At 56.3% G+C, this 16,659-nt stretch overlaps 7 protein-coding genes across 7 annotated transcripts; 3 read left to right on the top strand and 4 right to left on the bottom strand.

The window, feature by feature from the left end:
- The first annotated feature begins 13 nt into the window (after window positions 1–13).
- Window positions 14–4,448, top strand: B0H18DRAFT_1046907 (uncharacterized protein). The gene is made up of 22 exons (XM_048030818.1): window positions 14–166; window positions 222–311; window positions 437–558; window positions 591–627; window positions 686–832; window positions 888–1,149; window positions 1,183–1,231; window positions 1,353–1,383; window positions 1,471–1,660; window positions 1,715–1,896; window positions 1,969–1,973; window positions 2,349–2,470; window positions 2,530–2,549; window positions 2,600–2,658; window positions 2,724–2,829; window positions 2,950–3,073; window positions 3,103–3,108; window positions 3,168–3,184; window positions 3,276–3,332; window positions 3,461–3,557; window positions 3,661–3,679; window positions 3,710–4,448. Exons 1-22 carry the CDS (start codon window positions 37–39, stop codon window positions 4,253–4,255), a joined length of 2,418 nt encoding a protein of 805 aa, XP_047886315.1. The 5' UTR covers window positions 14–36; the 3' UTR covers window positions 4,256–4,448.
- Window positions 4,449–5,199: 751 nt separating this feature from the next.
- B0H18DRAFT_821948 (uncharacterized protein) lies at window positions 5,200–6,180 on the top strand (the record flags this gene model as incomplete). Its single annotated transcript, XM_048039307.1, has 5 exons — window positions 5,200–5,372; window positions 5,434–5,532; window positions 5,642–5,861; window positions 5,916–5,969; window positions 6,022–6,180. Coding segments are annotated over 5 exons (705 nt in total), but the record flags the coding sequence as incomplete, so codon positions are not given.
- A 157-nt stretch (window positions 6,181–6,337) lies between these two features.
- On the bottom strand, window positions 6,338–6,960 carry B0H18DRAFT_151886 (uncharacterized protein). Its single transcript, XM_048036879.1, has 2 exons — window positions 6,562–6,960; window positions 6,338–6,510 (listed from the first exon to the last, which is right to left on the bottom strand). The coding sequence occupies exons 1-2, from the start codon at window positions 6,844–6,846 to the stop codon at window positions 6,436–6,438; spliced, it is 360 nt and encodes a 119-aa protein (XP_047886313.1). The 5' UTR covers window positions 6,847–6,960; the 3' UTR covers window positions 6,338–6,435.
- A 627-nt stretch (window positions 6,961–7,587) lies between these two features.
- Window positions 7,588–9,070, bottom strand: B0H18DRAFT_1087931 (uncharacterized protein; the record flags this gene model as incomplete). The annotated part of the gene is made up of 5 exons (XM_048032213.1): window positions 7,588–7,905; window positions 7,994–8,556; window positions 8,607–8,698; window positions 8,761–8,923; window positions 8,977–9,070. The coding sequence occupies 5 exons, from the start codon at window positions 9,068–9,070 to the stop codon at window positions 7,588–7,590; spliced, it is 1,230 nt and encodes a 409-aa protein (XP_047886312.1).
- Window positions 9,071–9,821: 751 nt separating this feature from the next.
- Window positions 9,822–11,290, bottom strand: B0H18DRAFT_887515 (cation efflux family-domain-containing protein; the record flags this gene model as incomplete). Its single annotated transcript, XM_048041181.1, has 4 exons — window positions 9,822–10,261; window positions 10,321–10,809; window positions 10,868–10,983; window positions 11,052–11,290. 4 exons carry the CDS (start codon window positions 11,288–11,290, stop codon window positions 9,822–9,824), a joined length of 1,284 nt encoding a protein of 427 aa, XP_047886311.1.
- Window positions 11,291–11,750: 460 nt separating this feature from the next.
- On the bottom strand, window positions 11,751–13,866 carry B0H18DRAFT_1046883 (iron-containing alcohol dehydrogenase). The gene is made up of 9 exons (XM_048030817.1): window positions 13,495–13,866; window positions 13,260–13,412; window positions 12,954–13,193; window positions 12,748–12,866; window positions 12,659–12,696; window positions 12,501–12,610; window positions 12,303–12,389; window positions 12,097–12,257; window positions 11,751–12,030 (listed from the first exon to the last, which is right to left on the bottom strand). The coding sequence occupies exons 1-9, from the start codon at window positions 13,591–13,593 to the stop codon at window positions 11,865–11,867; spliced, it is 1,173 nt and encodes a 390-aa protein (XP_047886310.1). The 5' UTR covers window positions 13,594–13,866; the 3' UTR covers window positions 11,751–11,864.
- A 204-nt stretch (window positions 13,867–14,070) lies between these two features.
- B0H18DRAFT_1125886 (uncharacterized protein) lies at window positions 14,071–15,423 on the top strand (the record flags this gene model as incomplete). The annotated part of the gene is made up of 6 exons (XM_048035082.1): window positions 14,071–14,192; window positions 14,246–14,408; window positions 14,614–14,707; window positions 14,760–15,019; window positions 15,077–15,169; window positions 15,220–15,423. The coding sequence occupies 6 exons, from the start codon at window positions 14,071–14,073 to the stop codon at window positions 15,421–15,423; spliced, it is 936 nt and encodes a 311-aa protein (XP_047886309.1).
- Window positions 15,424–16,659: the final 1,236 nt, after the last annotated feature.

The following is a 16,659-nucleotide window of genomic DNA, read 5'->3' as shown; positions in this document are numbered from 1 at the left end:
GCGCGTACGGTCCTTCAGTAATCCACTTGCTTTCAGATGTCTGGCAGGCATGACTATGGAGACGAGGATGAGCGATCTGAAGACGAGGTACATGGTGACGGAGAAGCGGGGAATAAGAGCGGGGGCGCAGGTGGTAGTACCAGTACTGCGAAGCGGACGCCGCGAGGTACGTTCGCCAATCGTTGTCAGTGCGCATACAATGCTCAGCACGTCGCATACAGCCTGCGACAGGTGTCGGAAATCCAAGAGCAAATGTGAGCCTGCAGCAGGCGGGGGAGACCGCTGCAAGGGATGCGTGGCGGCGGGCGCAGGTGCGAGGGTATCTCCGCTTACTACTATCTTGCTGCTAAGCATGCCTCCTCTGCGACATAGACTGTTTTTCTCAGGTATGCATATAGAGTCTGTCCCGAACGAGAGTGTCCCAAACTCCGCATAGGTCCCCTCCTTCCGCGAGGCCCGCCAAAGGGCTACATCAAAGCGCTCGAGCGGCGGCTTCACCAGATGGAGAGTGTGCTCGCCGCCATCATGTCCTCCAAGGACCCGCGCACGACCGGGCTCGTCGCCGACCTACGGCGGGACCCTCTGCGAAGCATTCCTCGAAGGGAGTTGACGCTGGTCCATTCGTGCGTTGTTATCTCATACGCTCCTGGCCGCAACTCAGTCGCGACGACGCTCGCGTTCCCAGGGACCGAGCGGGCGAAAGCACGGTCCGTCGACCCTACGGAGGACAACTTCTTCGCGTCGATCGTGAGCCCGACTTTGCGGCAGCAGAGCGAGCGCTCGCGCAGACAGTCGCGCTCCACGCGCGAAAGCGTCATACAGGCGAGGGAAGGTGAGTGTCTTGTGCATTGGACCACATATATGCAAGCAGCGAACCGTGTCGGCAGATCCTGTTGCGACTGAGCGACCGACGCTCGAATGGCAGGACCGTCTGTCGGAGTCGCTCGTGCGGTGGGCTCAGTCACGACAGGCTGCAGACCCGGTACCCAGTGGATCCTCGCGCGTTCTTCCCGTTCGCCATGTTGCTCGTGCCCGGGACGATGGCGCGGAGCCCGCACGGCAGAGACGAAGAACGGTGGCCTCAGCGCCAGGGCACGACCTGTCTTGGGACGATGTACATGGCACTGCAGGTGAGGGATGCACTGTTTTGTAGCAAGACAAGTGATAGATCGGGCGCCACAGACACCGATTTAGACGAGCTGGACGACACTGCGGACGCCTTCGGCCATCTGTCACTAGACGAGCATCGTGAGGGTGTGCTCTCGTTGTTAGTCCGTGCGTGAATCGAAATTGACCGTCTTCGCCTCAGGTTCGGTATCACGCAAGTTGAGTGGCATACACTGCTTGCGGAGCACCAGCGTGAAGATAAGCGCAACTTCGGCGGTATCTGGTATCCATGGCTGCCTCTCTCCGTGAATACCCACTTACACCCCATTGTTCGGTGATCACAGGAAATTTCCTATGTCGAAGCTCTGGCCCCAGCACCGTCCGGCGAGACGGAATTCAGCATGCGCGAGAAAGCGAGGCTGAGGGTGGAAGAGAGCATCCCCGTGCCACCGGTGGATGTGCAGCTGCACCTCATACGATTGTTCTTCACTTATGTGAACACGTCATTGCCTGTGTTGGACGAGGAAACATTCATGGAGCAATACAATGCAGAGTCCGTGCTTAGTATTTGTCTTGACGTCTACGCTGATTTGACATATGATGACAGTATTAGCTTGTCGGAGAGCGCTATTCCCCGCCCCAGTGGCACTGATCCAGGGCCCGCCGTGGAGCCAGAGCGAATGCAGAAGATGTCGAAGTTATTGTTATTTTCCGTGTTTGCGTTTGCGGCACAGTACTGGGACACTATCCAAGCGGAACAGTATGCGGCGAGTGCCAGGAGATTGCTCGGTAGGTGACTTCGTTCAAACGTCACCTATAACGCAGCCCATTGCCTGATATTGTTCGATTGTCTCAATATAGACATCGTGTACCACGAGAGCCGGACCTCGACTGTGCAGGCTCTGGTCCTCTTGGGAGTGCGCGAATTCGGTATTGGTGGGTCTATACCATAAGGTCGTCATGTGTTCTCCTGAACGTCAGTCGACTCAGCAAGCGTGGAAGAAGGCTGGCTGCATGTCGGTGAGTCACTTCTGCCATTGCCAGAGCCTCGCCCAAGGCGCTGGATACAATGCGTTTGGCAGAGCAGCAGTGTACACCCCTCATTGAGATGAAGACTGCTGGTCTGTCGTCAAGGGAGTAGACAAAGCTGAACGTTCTTCTTACCAGGTATGGCCGCACGAATGGTACGATTCGCAGCGCGCCAGAAGTTTCGTTGCACGATTTGAATAGACCGAACATAGGCCTTTGATCTGGGCCTGAATCGTGATTCTGAGAAGTGGCTCAACCACGGGCACGCAATGTTCTCTCGCACGGAGCAAAACATCCGGAAGAAGATTTGGTGGGCATGTTGCTTCGCAGACAAGTTAGTCCTCGAGAATCTCTGTGCACGAGTACCGCCATCTCTGATCTATGCGTCCTTAGATATGCATCACATTTTCTAGGTAAGTCTCTGAATCTGCCTTGTACGCGCAGACTGTACAGTTACCTTTAGGGAGACCGGTGATTGTGCACGAGGCCGATTTCTCAACTATGCTTCCTCAGGTTACAGAAGTGGGTACAGACCGTTCTGTCCTTTATACATTCATAATCATCGAACGCATGGACGCGAAACGTAGGTGGAAGACGAAGTCGCATGGGCACCGATGCACGCGGGTTCGCAAGGCCAGCGCATCACAGCTACCCCTGGGTTCGGCAAAGCTACCATCGGCAGCGCAGCATTGAGTATGTCCTCCGAGTAACCAACGCCTTTGAAGCTGTTGCCGATACATAATCCAGCTGTCATTCACGGCGAGATAGTCGAGAAGATAATCCGTCACTCGTGTCGATCCAACACCCGCCGAGCTCTCATGGAACGGATACATTCGCGGCTGCTCCAGTGGTCTATCGATTTACCAGAGGTCTTGCGTTATTCGTCACAGAGCAGACAACCATGTCCTCCGCCGCATGTCCTGGTCCTCCACATTCAGTTCTGGTCAATGATGTTACTCTCCATAGACCATTGTAAGTCTTAGCACGCGACACGACCCGTCAACATCTTACTCATTTATCGCTACTATCAGCATCCCGAAGGGCATGCGTCAGTGATTCTGATCACCATTGTTATATGATTGCTCATCCTCATCGACTACAGTTCTAAACCCCTCCCTCGCTTCCTCACGACGACACAGTGCCCTGGAAGTCCTACGATTTCTGTCAGGGCGCTGCTTCCCACATCAGCGCCTTCGGTGAGTCTTGCTCTTCTCTACTAGTACTACCAATTTAAGACTAAATTGCGCTAGCTACGCTGTTCAATCGCACTATACATCCGTTGGCCCTCCATTGATCTCCTCGACTATTCAAAGCGCAGGGTAAGTACAGAACTACAATGATTGTGGCGAGCATGATATGAAAATTATGCTACCCATCATGCATGTCGTTGCACTGAGTTCAGTCCTTGGTACCTTTCTTCAGTAAATCTAATCCGGACTATCGAAGTGAGGTTACGATCCGACGATGCTCGGGCAGCCACAGGCCTTGACCAGTGCATCAATGTTTGCGAACGAATGCGTGTAGGCTTTTCCCTAGACTTGTTGTAGACTACAGTCTCAACTCCTTGCTGTAGGATGTATGGCCTACTGCCGCTCGGGTGGCGGATCTCCTCCGAGGCGCCGGAGTGCAGATAGCAGTGGCATTGACCGAACCCGCCGGTCCATCGCGGAAACGACCTGTTGAGATTGTACTCGAGGAGTACACTGATGAAGCTGCAGACGCCGCTGAAGCGTCGCAGATGGTCGCCTCCGATGTGCCCTCCGATAGGTATGCCGAGGGTTCTCACTTACGTCCTATGCCAGCTGCTGTGCCGCTCCCTCAGCCGCAGCCGCATCAAGACCCTCAGTACGGCCCCAACTTCATGGCGGCCCTTCTCGGTCCGGACTACACTCCGGCAGCGTCTGTCGCTCCCGGATACGACTGGTGGCCACTGGTCTCTACAGCCGAATCCGCACCTATGACCCAACCGCAACAACATTTCGCTCCTACCACTGAGCCGCTCATGATGCCGTCACAATCGTTCACTTTTACTCAGGAGCAGTTCTCGCAAGACTTCTTACAAGGAATCCGCGATCCCGTCTTGCACTTCCCTGGCCCTCCAACATATCCCCTCCGTTGATTCTTATCAGTTTTCGGTATTGACTCCTTACACTGCTGTTACAGGTTCAAGCACACCCATGTGGATCAGGATTTAATGTAGCTATAGTTTTCAGGTCGTTGCGCTGTCGAGATAGAACGCCAATCTCTGTCCGGTGACGTTCAAGCGATCTGATCGTCTGCTTTACATGGACGTTTATGCCCAACTAAAGGAGGTACGTCCACTGTCTCAGCTCTGCAACGGTGTATTTTCCCACCATTACCTCAAGCGCCTCGATGTGGTATCTGTCACCAGGAACACGCTTCGTGTGCTCGGAGAGCCGGTTGCTGTATATTCTCACGGAGACAGATACCCTGGGCGATGCGGAGCCCTCGAACCCATTGGACGGTTTCAACGTGATCTTCGCCTTCGTTGGTCATCCCTTGGGAAAGCACATAGCACCTTACCATGCCCACATTGCTGTCTTTCATCGCGCGCTTGTAGGGGACCGTTGACACTTCCGTCCAGCAGTTTGGAGAGCCTCTCACGATACGCCGCAAAGGGCGTGTGCGAGTACTGTCTCAGCGCCACGGCGAGAGAGACATTCGTCTTACTGGACTAGCGTGTGACGTCTCTCATCGCCGAACTCCTCAGTGGTCGAGACCCTTCTCAGGGAGTGTCGTCGGGGTGACGGAAGTCCCGAAGCGCGGTTTCCGTCCTGTATAAGCCCCCGTAATCGTATGGTAAGACGGAGGCACTGCGGCGGCCGCCATGGGTGCCATCATTCCACGGAAATGTCTTTAGCAGCGGCGGTCATAGTACATAGGGAGAGGTGAGAAGCTTTGAAACTCACCGACTCTTTCGCCCCGGGACTACGACACTTGTCAGCTTTCAATTCTTCAGCAATGTCCACCATACAGCGTATCATACAGGCTCCCGGACGCCTGGTACGGAGCTTGAGCACGTCTCCATCCCGGAGCTCGGAGAGCGGGCTCCCAAAGTTCAACGCCGCGCCGAGCTTCAAGTTCACGCAATCGCCGAATCCAGGCTGGAAATGGGGAGAGGGACTTGCGCCTGAATCAAGCCCGTTGGCGAAGGAGTGGAAGGAGGACGAAGCGAAGGGCTGGAAGAGCTTCACGCTGAAAGAGACGCATGGGAAGTGAGTGCAATCGTCAGTACCGGAAGGTCTCGGGGACTGACTATGCGTTGCTTGTTTGTAGGGACGTATACATGCTATTGACCAGCTCAATCATCCCTCGACCCATCGCTTTCATCTCGTCGTTGTCGGCCCAGGATGTACCCAACCTTGCGCCTATGAGGTGAGTGCATCGTCGTCGATATTGTATCTAGGGACTGATAAGTGACCTTTAGCTATTCTCTTTGGTACGATTGATCTGCACAAGGGCTGTCATGACGGCGCTCACACAGTTTCTCTCTCCAGTTGGCGCACGACCCGCCAATGATTGGCGTGTCGTTCGCAATCTTCCGTGGCATCGGAAAGGATACACGTGATAACATTTTGGCGACGAAGACATTTACTGTCAACCTCATCAGCGAGCCTTTCTTGGAGGCCGCCAATGCCTGCTCGATCGACGCGCCGAAGGAAGTTGACGAATGGCTTGTCAGCGGCCTCACTCCCGAGCCGAGTGTACGTCTTTATCCATGCATTATGCTCGATCCATGATTTGATCTCGCGATGCAGACTATCGTCAAGCCGGCGCGAGTCCGAGAAAGCGCTGTCAGCTTCGAATGCGAGGTCAGTCTTCCACCGGGCTTCGTTACAGTTGCACTCACCTGATCATATGCAGCTCTTCCAACACCACGATCTCGTCTCTAACTACGGCCCCGAGATGACGAACACGTTTGTCATGGGTAGCATCAAGATGATGCACGTCCGCAACGCGGTGTTGTCTCCGGACGGCGTCAACGTCGACCCCGCCAAGCTGCGTGCCATGTCCCGCCTGGGCATGTTTCGTATGCCCGCGTCGGCGATGGCATTGATATCCGATTCCTATGTGGGCAGATAAGGGCGAGGAGGTCTCGAAGGTGGTAGAGGAGAAGAGCAAGAACAAGCTTTGAGCATGTTCTCCGTCTCCGCATACAGATCGCATACCCATTCACGTAGGTGCTGTCTGTGGGATACCGGTACATCATCCTATTTGCACAGCTGTCGTTTCCCCGTTTCTGATCATAAGCTGTCATACTTATTTCGCGGTATCAGTCTACTCCAATCCGCCCAACCAATAACGTCTCAACACCCATCGGAAAGCCCTCGTGAGCCTGGACTGCTCCTCACACTGCGGAAGACCTTGAGTCTGTACTATTGATGACAAGAAGATAATGCTTACCGTTGGACACAAGTACTGAGGCCGAGTGGAGTCTTTGTTGCATCGCTTGAAACGACATGGCTCGATGAACTCTGGTTGCCCGCAATAGCAACACACATGTGAAAGCCCGTCTTCATCTACTAGGATCTCGACTTCATGTGCCAGCTCCACGCCGCCCGACTTATCGACCATCTTGCGTGTGCGTCCGGTTGGACGTATCACCGGTGGCTCCGCTTGAAGCAACGCGTTCAACATGCCCTTGGGCTCAGCCTGAGAGGGTTGAGATCGACGTCGCAGTCGAACCATATCATCGGATGCCCGGAGGAAGATAGGCCAGGCGCGTCTGCTTCGTTGGACGAAGCGGCACAATTGAGAGTAGGGCCTCTGCGGTCGTAGGCCATGCCATATGGCCTGGCAAACACGAGCATGTACTGATTGCGATTAAGACTGTCTTTACGCGCAAGTGCGAAACATAGTCCTCCCTTGGCATACGCAGGAGTTACGAAGCTGAGGATGGGCATGGGAGGCTGCAGGGATGATAGGCTTTCAAGCTCAAGCTACTTGCAGAGGGCCCCGTCACTTAAGGGAAAGGGCTATTATGAGAAGGCAGTGCTATCATGAAGGCCCGACAGTGAGTCTCGGGACAGTCGGACTGGAGAACGCTGACACACCGCCATAGTGTGAGAAGTGTTTTCATCACAGCCGCGAGACTTCCAAAACACTGCAAGCAGTGGCAGTGGAGCACAGCGACTCGTAGTAAGATCGCCTCTTTCGGGACGACAAGAGCTGCCAGCTTGGACATGGCAAACGGTGCCAGCGCGCACGCACCATGGAGGACTCAAATCACGATCCCGACTGCAAAGCATCCGCCTGGTGTAGAGATCATTCCCTCGATATTCAGAGACTTTTACAGTCACGAGTCCGGACAGGTTAGTAATTGATTTCCGTCGACGATCACCACATTACAACACATCAGAAGACAGTCTCAGTCCACAGCATCGTCCATAAACCCAGAAGAAAGAAACCACGCGGCACACAGCGGACAGATCAGAAGTACAGGCCGACCCATCCGTTCTTCGACTCGACGACCATCTTGTCCGCGCCGTCCTTCTCGCCGACCCACGGGAGCTGGTCGGCGATCCGCGGGATCGCGTCGTGCAAGGGGCCGGAGGCAGTGAACGAGCGCGTGGCGAGGTCGACCGTGCCGCTGAACGCCGCGTCCTTGTACGTGAGGTAGAGGTCGCCCGTGCCCTGCACGCGGTGGGTGCTGTCGATCGGGCGGTGCGGGTGGCCGGGGTGGCTCACGTAGAAGACGTCCGTGCGCCCGTTGCCCGTCGACGTCGTGAGGTGCGCGTCGGCGGGGGGCTCCGCGGTGAGGGCGCGGGGAAGACGTGCACGTTCAGCGCGGCGTCGCCGCGCGCGGTGAGAGCGTGGTCTGGTCCTCGATGGTGACGTCGCCGACGAGCCAGCCGCGCTGGAGGTCCATGGTGAGTGCGCTGGCGTGCACGCCGCGGTGCGGGAGGATCATGCTCGTGTCGTCGGAGCCCGTGACCCGGATGCTGAGCGAGTCGAGGTCGAGATTGGACTCGTCGTCGAACTTGACCTGTGTCGTCGTGCGCGCCGCAATGTCCAGTCGGCGCACGGTGTATGGGACATAGACGGTCATGTCGTAGCGCATGCACGACTCGGTGCCGAACTGTGGCGTCGAGAGCCGCAGCCTGCTGGCGAGGTTCTCGCCGTCATCCTTGCTCGGGTACTGTACGGTGACGAGATCGAGGAGGGCCTGGTTGTTCGTGCGGACAGTCATCTGGTATGTGACGTCGGAGGCATCGTAGTCGCCCTGTGCGATGACGAGTGTGCCAACAGCCTTGCCCCTGAAGTCGATAGAGTGCTGGCCCTCAGAGTCGACAGGTACAGAGTAAGTGATCTTCTCCGAGCCCTGGTACAGGTGAGGAGCGTTGACACAAGGCAGGGACTTGCTGAACTCAGGCATATTTTCGAGGCCGTCGGCGTGGGCTAGAATGCCAACAATCGTCACACGAAAGGAATACCTCAGAAGATGAAACCTACCTTCACCATCCAGATAATGAACTGGATGAGTTGCCAGCCGAGGAACAGCGCGCAGACAATGCCGAAGGCCTTCCAAAAGAGGCCACATCTATATTCCGTTGTCAGCCATTTAAGACGCGTTCGTATTGTCGCAGACGGTTTGTTACTGACCGCAACCCACAGCACATACAGCAATCGGCCTTCTTGCGCGTTTTCCTCGTGTTCGTGGCAGGGATATTCGTATCGAGCATTGGCAAGTCTGGCGTCGAGCCCGAGGGGCTGTGCAGAGCCAGAGGACCAGTTTCGCCATCCGGCTCTGTAGGCACCTGTCTGTCTGTTGAGTGAACTGTTAGTGTCCGTACAATTTCTTGTACATCATTGCCTCACAGTCATCCCATTTTTCCTTGAGCTTCAGCGCGGCCATCACGCCCACAACCATTCCCCAGAAAGTGATGCCCGTCGAACGACGCTGAGGGGGCATTTTGGCGTTTCAACGACAGACGAGAGTTAGTACGCAAAGGAGTGAAAGCAGTGAGGAAGAGGGAGATAGGGTGCGACGGGGTCGACACTTATACGAGGACAATACAAGGCGCAAAAAGTGATGAAACAAGACCGTGCGGTGATGCCCTTATGAGGGTGAACCTGAGCGGCTTGGTGCGTTGCCCGAGCATCACGCTGTCATCTACAGTCACCGTGATTGTCCCCGCCTAGCGTCGGCGCCAGGCACGTATGGAACAACGGTTCGCCCAGGCTTGCCCTGACCGGGGGCGTCTACGGGACTTGTGGTCTCGGCCGAATTGAGTCAAGATCGCCCAATTGATCGTCCGTCCTCCCGCCTGGAAACAACGCGCACAGAAAGTCCTGAGTACAAGTCCATCTTCATTTTGTTATTAGTAGGTTCTGTCCTCGTTAGGCGGTGAGTTCGTACATGTTCCACTTTGCTTGCATCTGTGATGCATTTGACAGCGTCGGGAATTGTTCACACCGACAGCCGGTCGAGGCTCTGCGCGATATGTCCGCACACCACCCGTCGAGATCTCGACGCGGAGCCGACGAAAGGCGCTTATTTAAACGCCATTTACGGGGGCCATCTCGATCTCGAGGCAGCCGGACATCCCGTTGAGACCGGGCATCAATCCGTCGCGCCGCAATGTGTGTGCAGGTTAGGCGACGCAGAGCAGAACACATCCTTTCAATAAGTCTACTTACGTTCATATGGTACTCACATGCATTCAATGTTCGTGGTCGTGGTTGTGGTCGTGCGCGTGCCCATGCCGGCTCACAATCTCCTCCTGATCCACCGGGTGGAAGCGCACCCTCACCTCCGCCACCTCCCTCCTCGCCCCCTTCAGCGAGCGCATGATCTGCGCTTCCAGCCGACTTGTCTCCTCCACGCTCAGCGTGCGCGGCACCTCCGCGACGAGGTCGACAAACATCAACCCGCCGGCGCGCATCGCACGCACGTCGCGGATCCCGAGCAGGTTCTCGGTGTGCGTCTGTATTTGCGTGGCGGAGGGCGTGAGCGATGATGCCGTGGAGGGTAGGATGGGTGTGAGGGACTCGACGAGGGACTGGCGCGTCCCCGCCGACACACCCCCGTCTGTTAATTGGTGGAACCCGCCAGCCAAGATCCCCCAGCTCTGCCTCACAATCAGGATAGACACCAGGATGCCTGCACCAGCACCATAATCAGATACGTGTCTCCACGCAGCATTTTATCACGGCACACACCTCCTATCGGGTCCAGCGGCAAGTGCGGGAACCACCACGTCCCCAGGATCGCGAGCAGCGCGACCCCGCTCCCGTACACGTCGCTCCGGTGGTGCAGCGCGTTCGCATGCAGTACCGGGCTGCGCTCGTCGTCCGCGACGCGCTTCGTCGCGCGGTACAGCCACTCCTTGCCCAGCACGCTCGCGAGCGCGAACCACGCCGCGTTTGGGTCCAGCGCGTGCCCGTGTCCGTGCCCATGTGCGCCCGCGGCGGGCAGCGTCTGCGCGACGGTCGAGGCGACGTCGTGGACGGGCCCCGCGGCGTGCGAGAGCGCCTCGAGGAGGAGCATGAGCGAGTGGTAGCCGATCCCGAGTGCGCCGCCTGTGAGCAGCAGCGAGACGGTCACGGAGCCGAGCACCTCGAACTTGCCAAAGCCGTACGGGTACCGCTCCGAGGGCGGCTTGCGCGAGACCTTCCACGTCGCGAGCGTGACGAAGTCGCCCAGGAGGTCTGGCGGGCACCGCGTTAGTCGACGGGTATGCTGTGAGATTCAGACGCTACGACGCACCGCTGAGTGAATGGCCCGCATCGGCGAGGAGCGAGGCCGAGTTCATGTACCACCCTGCGAGGCCCTTCGACGCCGTGAGCCCGACGTTCGCGAAGAGCCCTATGAGGGTGATCCGGCTCCCCTATCCGCTGCACCGCGCACGCTGCATCAGTCGTCTGCAGCGGGAGCACTCGGGGAGACGTACGCGGCGCACGTACCTGCGCCTTTCTGGAGGGCCTCTACGATCTGCTCCGCGTCGTGCCCATGCCCATCCTCGCCTGGCCCATGCGTGTGGGACATCCCGCCGAAGAATGATGCGGAGTGCTCATGCGAGTGTGTATGTGAGTGGGAGTGGGAGGAGGGTCCATGCTCAGGCTCGTGCGCCGTCGGCGTCGCCGGTTCCTTGCCCTTCGCTTGGCTCGAATGTGGTCGGCGAGAGGTCATCGTGCTCAGTGTGGGCACGTATGCTGCGTTCGGTATGGGTGGGAGTGTGTGTGTTGTCTGAGGGCCAGAGCTGAGCGCGGTGAAGGTCCTCCGTGCACGATCGGAGGGACCGCCTCGGACGTCGCGCTTGATCCTGCTCGAACCAGTGCAAGGAATCAGAGGCGTTCCGCGACGGGCTCGAGAGACAGCTGAGCGTCGCAGCATGGGTCAGCCAAGCCAATACGGTGGGAGGGATGTGTCAGGTGCGAAAGTCGTTCGTCGGGCAGTCGTCGTCGCAGTCTACGCGCAGGTGAAGGTATAAATTAAAGCGTCAGAATGGGAGGCAGAGCGGGTCCGTGGGCTCTGCAGACGAAGAAATGGGGATGCCGCAATCGTGGGGTGGTCGAAGGCCATCGCGCTGCAGCGCTCGGCGCAGCCGTATCGCGTCGACCTCACGGCATCCTTATGACAGCACGAGTCATTCGCCCTATAGCGTCGCGTCTATTCGTCCATAATTCAATAATCCTACAATTCGAGAATAATACATGGTAGGTGAAGAATGCCGACGATCTCCTTTTACCACTACTGAGTACAGCTATATGGTCGAGGGATAAGCATAGAGCCCCTCGAGAAGCTTGACGACTTTCGGATACGTCGGATCGTCTTTGCTGCCCACCGAGAGCTCTGCAATCTTCGGAAGATCCTCGCGCGGGACGTTGTATTCAGACAGTGTCGACTTCAGCCCCAGATCGCTCACAAGACTGCACGAAGAACAGAATCAGCCATACGCAGATCACTACGACGATCCGGGGTAGACTGGGACGTACTTGTCAATGAGCTTCGATAGCTTGAGCACGTCGCCGTCCAGAGAACCTGTCTTGTCTTGCGCGAGGTACCAGAGCGTGTTGGACAGCCACTCCTTGTCGTCCTCGGAAGCGACCTCAGCTTTGAGCGCAACGGTTGGTGCTAGCGTCAGCACTGACATCCTCTGCCATCAACGGAGATGCCTGCGAACAAAGGGGAACCGACGTACGGAAGTAATCCCATGCGGGATACTGTACGTCGCTCCTAGTTTATGGCCGAGCGCATGAGACAACCCGAGCGCGCTATCGTAGCGGTTCTCCCGTCAGCATCCTCAAGGCTCTCCCACAACTGTATAGGCGCTTACCTATACCTCTCAGCTTGATGGGCCACAGGCTCATCCACGAGGCAAGCTGAGCTTTTGTCGGACATCCACGCCTGAGGGTTCGCCTTCGAGGCGGGAGGTACTTGAAGAGGTCGACGAGCGCAGCATAGCAAGGTACTTGACGGGTGGGGGGATGAGTGGTCTGTATAGGTTCTCTGCACCTGGCTCAGATGCTCCGGGATACGCCGGCCATATCAACTCGCCTACTGCATGATCCACTGCGCGCATCCCGGTGGACAGCCTATCACCCTAGGAATCAGACACAGTACATATGGCTCGGGAAACTGCTGACCAGAGGCGTTCTGGGGTAGCGAGTGTGAGCTCCGCGTCGAGGATGATACCAGCCGGTGCGAGCTGCGGTGAGCTGACCGCGACTTTCTTCCCCTCTTCATTCGTGTACCCTGCGCCTATCTGTACAGTCGAGTCCCGATGAGACGCCGTTTGCATACACAGGAGGATTACTCACCGTGTATTCCGCCGCGCTGAGCGTAGTGGGACCGCGATCTGGCGCAAATACTCTCCGCCCGTCTCCTGCTGGAGGAAGTACAGGATCGCCTTGGACGCGTCGACGGGCGATCCTCCGCCGACGGAGACGATGACGTCCGCGCCCGACTCCTTGAACACCTTCAGCCCGTCGTGGATGCCAGCGACAGGCGAGTGCTGTCCGATCTCGTAGAACGTCGCCGCGTACGCATTGTGTTGCTTCAGCACGCCCTCGACCTTCTTCACGACATCCGTCTGCCCGGATCGAGGGATGGGCGTTAGCGCGGTCGGCGGAGCATCATAGGGGAATTGGGTGCGCACCTTGTCGTATAGACTCCTGCCGGTGACGACGAGGGCCTTGGACGCCCCGAGAGTCTTCAGAAGCTTTGGCAGAGCAGTGGTGAGCGACCCCGGGCCGTAGTGGACACCCTTCAGCGTGTCCGTCCATGCATATTGACCCTGGAGATTGGTCGACTCGTGTTGGTGTTATCGAGGCCAGACATGGTTCCTCAGTCAAGGAATTCGTACAAGAGGTTGTGCGGGTTTAAGTACGGACGGTGGTTGAGAACAGGTCGACGGACGAGAGAGTGCACATGACGTCGACCGTGTAGTCGCCATCGACATTTCCGTCCAGGTTTGTCAGCTGATAGGACATGGGCTTAGTGTACTGAACCAAGTACTGCGTGGCGTAGTGGGCGCAAGCGCAACAACAATTTCCAGCTATGCAACGAGACAGATATCCGTCGGTCTCCGCTAGACATCTGTGCACTGGCCCCAGCTGCAGATTTGTCAGCTATAGTTAGCCACTCGGATACACGCTCCGCACAATGAGGCCTTTTATGTCGCAATTTCGTCGATGTATAGAAGTTATAAATCACTATCGGCCGCTGCGCAGGTTTATGGGAGGCAAGGGGTATGTAAGGCATCGAGGAGGAGGAGGAGGGGCGATCAGGAATTCGAAGCAAGAATTCTACGCGGGCGCCTACTACACCTGATCACATGTACCGTGTTTTCGTGTCGCGACTCGCGCGCTCACCGTGACGACGCGTCACGGTGGTTCAAACTTGCGCCTGTATTCGATCCTTGTACTCGTCAAGCTTGCTTGTATTTTTACGCTTATGCTACTGGTTCCATGCCGGAATACACCCTGAAGTTCTCCTCTTCTACGGTTGCGGATACAGCCGCGTTCAAGTTGCTTGAGCTGCCACCCGACCTGAGCAAGCTGGTCGAGTCGAATCCCGATGAATCCTCGAGGTATACCTCCTAAAAGTACTATCAATCGATACCCATATCTAACATCCGTGCAGTTGGTCGATCAAGGGGAACCCTGACGAGGATGCTGTGCTCTGTACCGCAAACAAGACCTACACCATTCGCTCGATAGTTCTTTCAAACTCCGTCATCGTGGCAACAGCAGGGGTCGAGGAAGGCACCTCTACCGATGAGGCTTCTTATTCTACCTCTGTCGAGGTGCGAGATCAGCTGAACGAAATCCTTGAACTGGTGCCATCGGTCCCGAGGCTTCACAAGCTGGACGTTCTGCTACGAGGGAAAGAGTACGACGAGGGCAGGAAGGGGATGATGATATGTATATGGACGCATCTGAGGTAGGTAAGCGTGTCAGTCGGGACACTCGCGCGTTAATCGCAGGCTCATAATCCCAACCGTCCGACAGAAGTTCACGTATGAGGAGGCAAGAGCGACGTTACAAGCGAGCGACACGGAGCTAGACCAAGGCCTCAAGAAGAGACGTGTTCTTATTCTCAACGGTGTGTGGCCTCGATTGTATCGTCATGGTACTACTCAAAAGATATCACGCAGGCGAGCTTCGCCCGATCTCTCCGACCTACCTGAACGCCATACTCGAGCTTTTGCTCACCCATCTCGTCTCATTATCCCTCCCGCATGATTCCGCGTCAATAGACGCGTTGTGCTCTACACTTCAGGACGGTTACGACGTCCGGAAAGACGTCTGTAAACAGGTGATGGCCTGGTTCGGTGACATGATCGACGGCGAGTGGTGCATGGACAAAACTGCCGTTGTGCGAGAGATCGGTCTCGGCATGCTGAGGCCTTACAGGGTGCGTGGTATGCTTTCCAGAGGTTAGCTGATAAAATGATATCGGATGACACCGCAGGAAGAGTCGATACCACTCGACGAGTTCCTCACAAAGTGGCGTAAAAGTGTTGGCGACACCTTCGAGTCCGAGGTGTCCGTCGACCTCCTCTCCGTAAGCTCTTCAAAATCTGATCACCTCGTGCGGTACTGATACCCGTCCAGGGCAACTACCTCACACAAACAGACGTGCTCAAGGAGCCGCCTATCGTGGTCCTCACATACTTCCCGTCCTCCCAGCTCCCCATCGACCCCGCGGCGCGCTTCACGATCTCTTCCTTACACGGCCGCGCTGGAAGGCTGACGAAATTTCTCCGTTCCTCGCGGACATCGTCGTGGATGCCAAGGAACGGGACAAGTTCCTGCTGAAGTATACGCGTGCGATCACAGATGCGGAGGGGATATGGTACACTGCACGGGCGAAGTACAACGGGTAACTGATACAGTGCTTGCTACGTAGATGGACAGGCCGCAGCCTCGAAGACAGATGTGCATGTTCGAATCTCGTGCTGTGCTTCTCGGGTAGCATCTCAATCTCCATTCGGATGGATGTTGGCCTGTCAACTTCTTCAAAGCTCAAGCTCAAGCGCTCAAGGCTCATTATACACGCTCGAACTCTAAGTAGACGATCACGCCGGCGCATAACATACACCGAAGGGCAATGGCGTAGGCCGAGAAGAAGCCTGAGAGCAAGGTCGCGGCATTCCTTCATGAGCTTACTTGTGAGTAGCATGGTCTTCTATTCTCAGGGCACGTAAACTCCATGGCAGTTCGTAGGGAGGAGGCGATGCATCCGCGATCGAAGCAACATCCAAGGTATGATGGATATGGGATGCCTCATGGACATCTTATCGTCACTGTATCTCGGAGAAGAGAGGATGATATTTACTCATGTGCTTATGTTTCTCGTCGCATCGATGCGTGCAGGTCATGAGCGAATTGTTGGCTACGCCAGAGAGAAGTATCTAGGAAAGTCGATGTGACTTGTCGAGGTCGTCATCATTGACCTGTGCGGTTACATAACAGCTGACTTTGTACAATGATAGGTCTTCAATATTCAATCCCGATACTCGCAGTTGCCATGAGGCCCAGTCTCCCTTGACATGCATGCAACAGACCATGTCGCCTCTGCCGTCCTGCCGTGATGGAAATGCATCGTGGGATGGATCCGCTACACGTCTTCGTAAGTCAGTCCTCCTCCGGAAGCCATTGCATACCTCGATCATATCTTGCCAGCAGGCTCTCTATGAGGCAGGTCTACACTGGGTTCGTGAATATGGTGAAATCGTGGCTATATCCACTGCTGAACGCTTTCCAAGGTGTCAAGATTCTTCCAACATACTTCTGTTGCGGTCGTAACGCATCTGTAATGGCGCCGGATAGCATCGGACACTCCTAGTAATTGGCAGCCTCGATCTATGTTTGGATGGGTCAACGGTGATGAGCCCAACCAGATTCGGATTCATTCGTCACGTTGACCACATCGACGCGAGCCTTAGATGGTCCTCGGAGCAAAGGAAGATGACGCCGGTGACGTGCTACCGTACCTGCAGTGTTACAAGCAAGATGTGGCATCAGATGCCGAGCTGAGCGCTGAACTCTTAC

The sequence above is a fragment of the Fomitopsis serialis genome (assembly GCF_022376445.1).
Source record: "Fomitopsis serialis strain Sig1Antser10 chromosome Unknown B0H18scaffold_172, whole genome shotgun sequence".
In the NCBI taxonomy this organism is placed as follows: Eukaryota; Fungi; Basidiomycota; class Agaricomycetes; order Polyporales; family Fomitopsidaceae; genus Fomitopsis; species Fomitopsis serialis.
This window is presented reverse-complemented; position numbering and strand designations above follow the sequence as displayed.

What these genes read in the sequence shown, in the direction of transcription:
- B0H18DRAFT_1046907 (XM_048030818.1), top strand. Translation starts at nt 37, where the DNA reads ATGTCTGGCAGGCATGACTATGGAGACGAGGATGAGCGATCTGAAGAC. An exon ending in TGACGCTGGTCCATTCGTGC is followed by an intron (nt 628 to 685) that starts GTTGTTATCTCA and finishes TCGCGTTCCCAG; the next exon opens with GGACCGAGCGGGCGAAAGCA. An exon ending in GCGGACGCCTTCGGCCATCT is followed by an intron (nt 1,232 to 1,352) that starts GTCACTAGACGA and finishes CTGCTTGCGGAG; the next exon opens with CACCAGCGTGAAGATAAGCG.
- B0H18DRAFT_151886 (XM_048036879.1), bottom strand. Translation starts at nt 6,846, where the DNA reads ATGGTTCGACTGCGACGTCGATCTCAACCCTCTCAGGCTGAGCCCAAG. An exon ending in CTCAGTACTTGTGTCCAACG is followed by an intron (nt 6,511 to 6,561) that starts GTAAGCATTATC and finishes GGTCTTCCGCAG; the next exon opens with TGTGAGGAGCAGTCCAGGCT.
- B0H18DRAFT_1046883 (XM_048030817.1), bottom strand. Translation starts at nt 13,593, where the DNA reads ATGTCCTATCAGCTGACAAACCTGGACGGAAATGTCGATGGCGACTAC. An exon ending in TCGACCTGTTCTCAACCACC is followed by an intron (nt 13,413 to 13,494) that starts GTCCGTACTTAA and finishes CACCAACACGAG; the next exon opens with TCGACCAATCTCCAGGGTCA. An exon ending in GCTACCCCAGAACGCCTCTG is followed by an intron (nt 12,697 to 12,747) that starts GTCAGCAGTTTC and finishes CTAGGGTGATAG; the next exon opens with GCTGTCCACCGGGATGCGCG.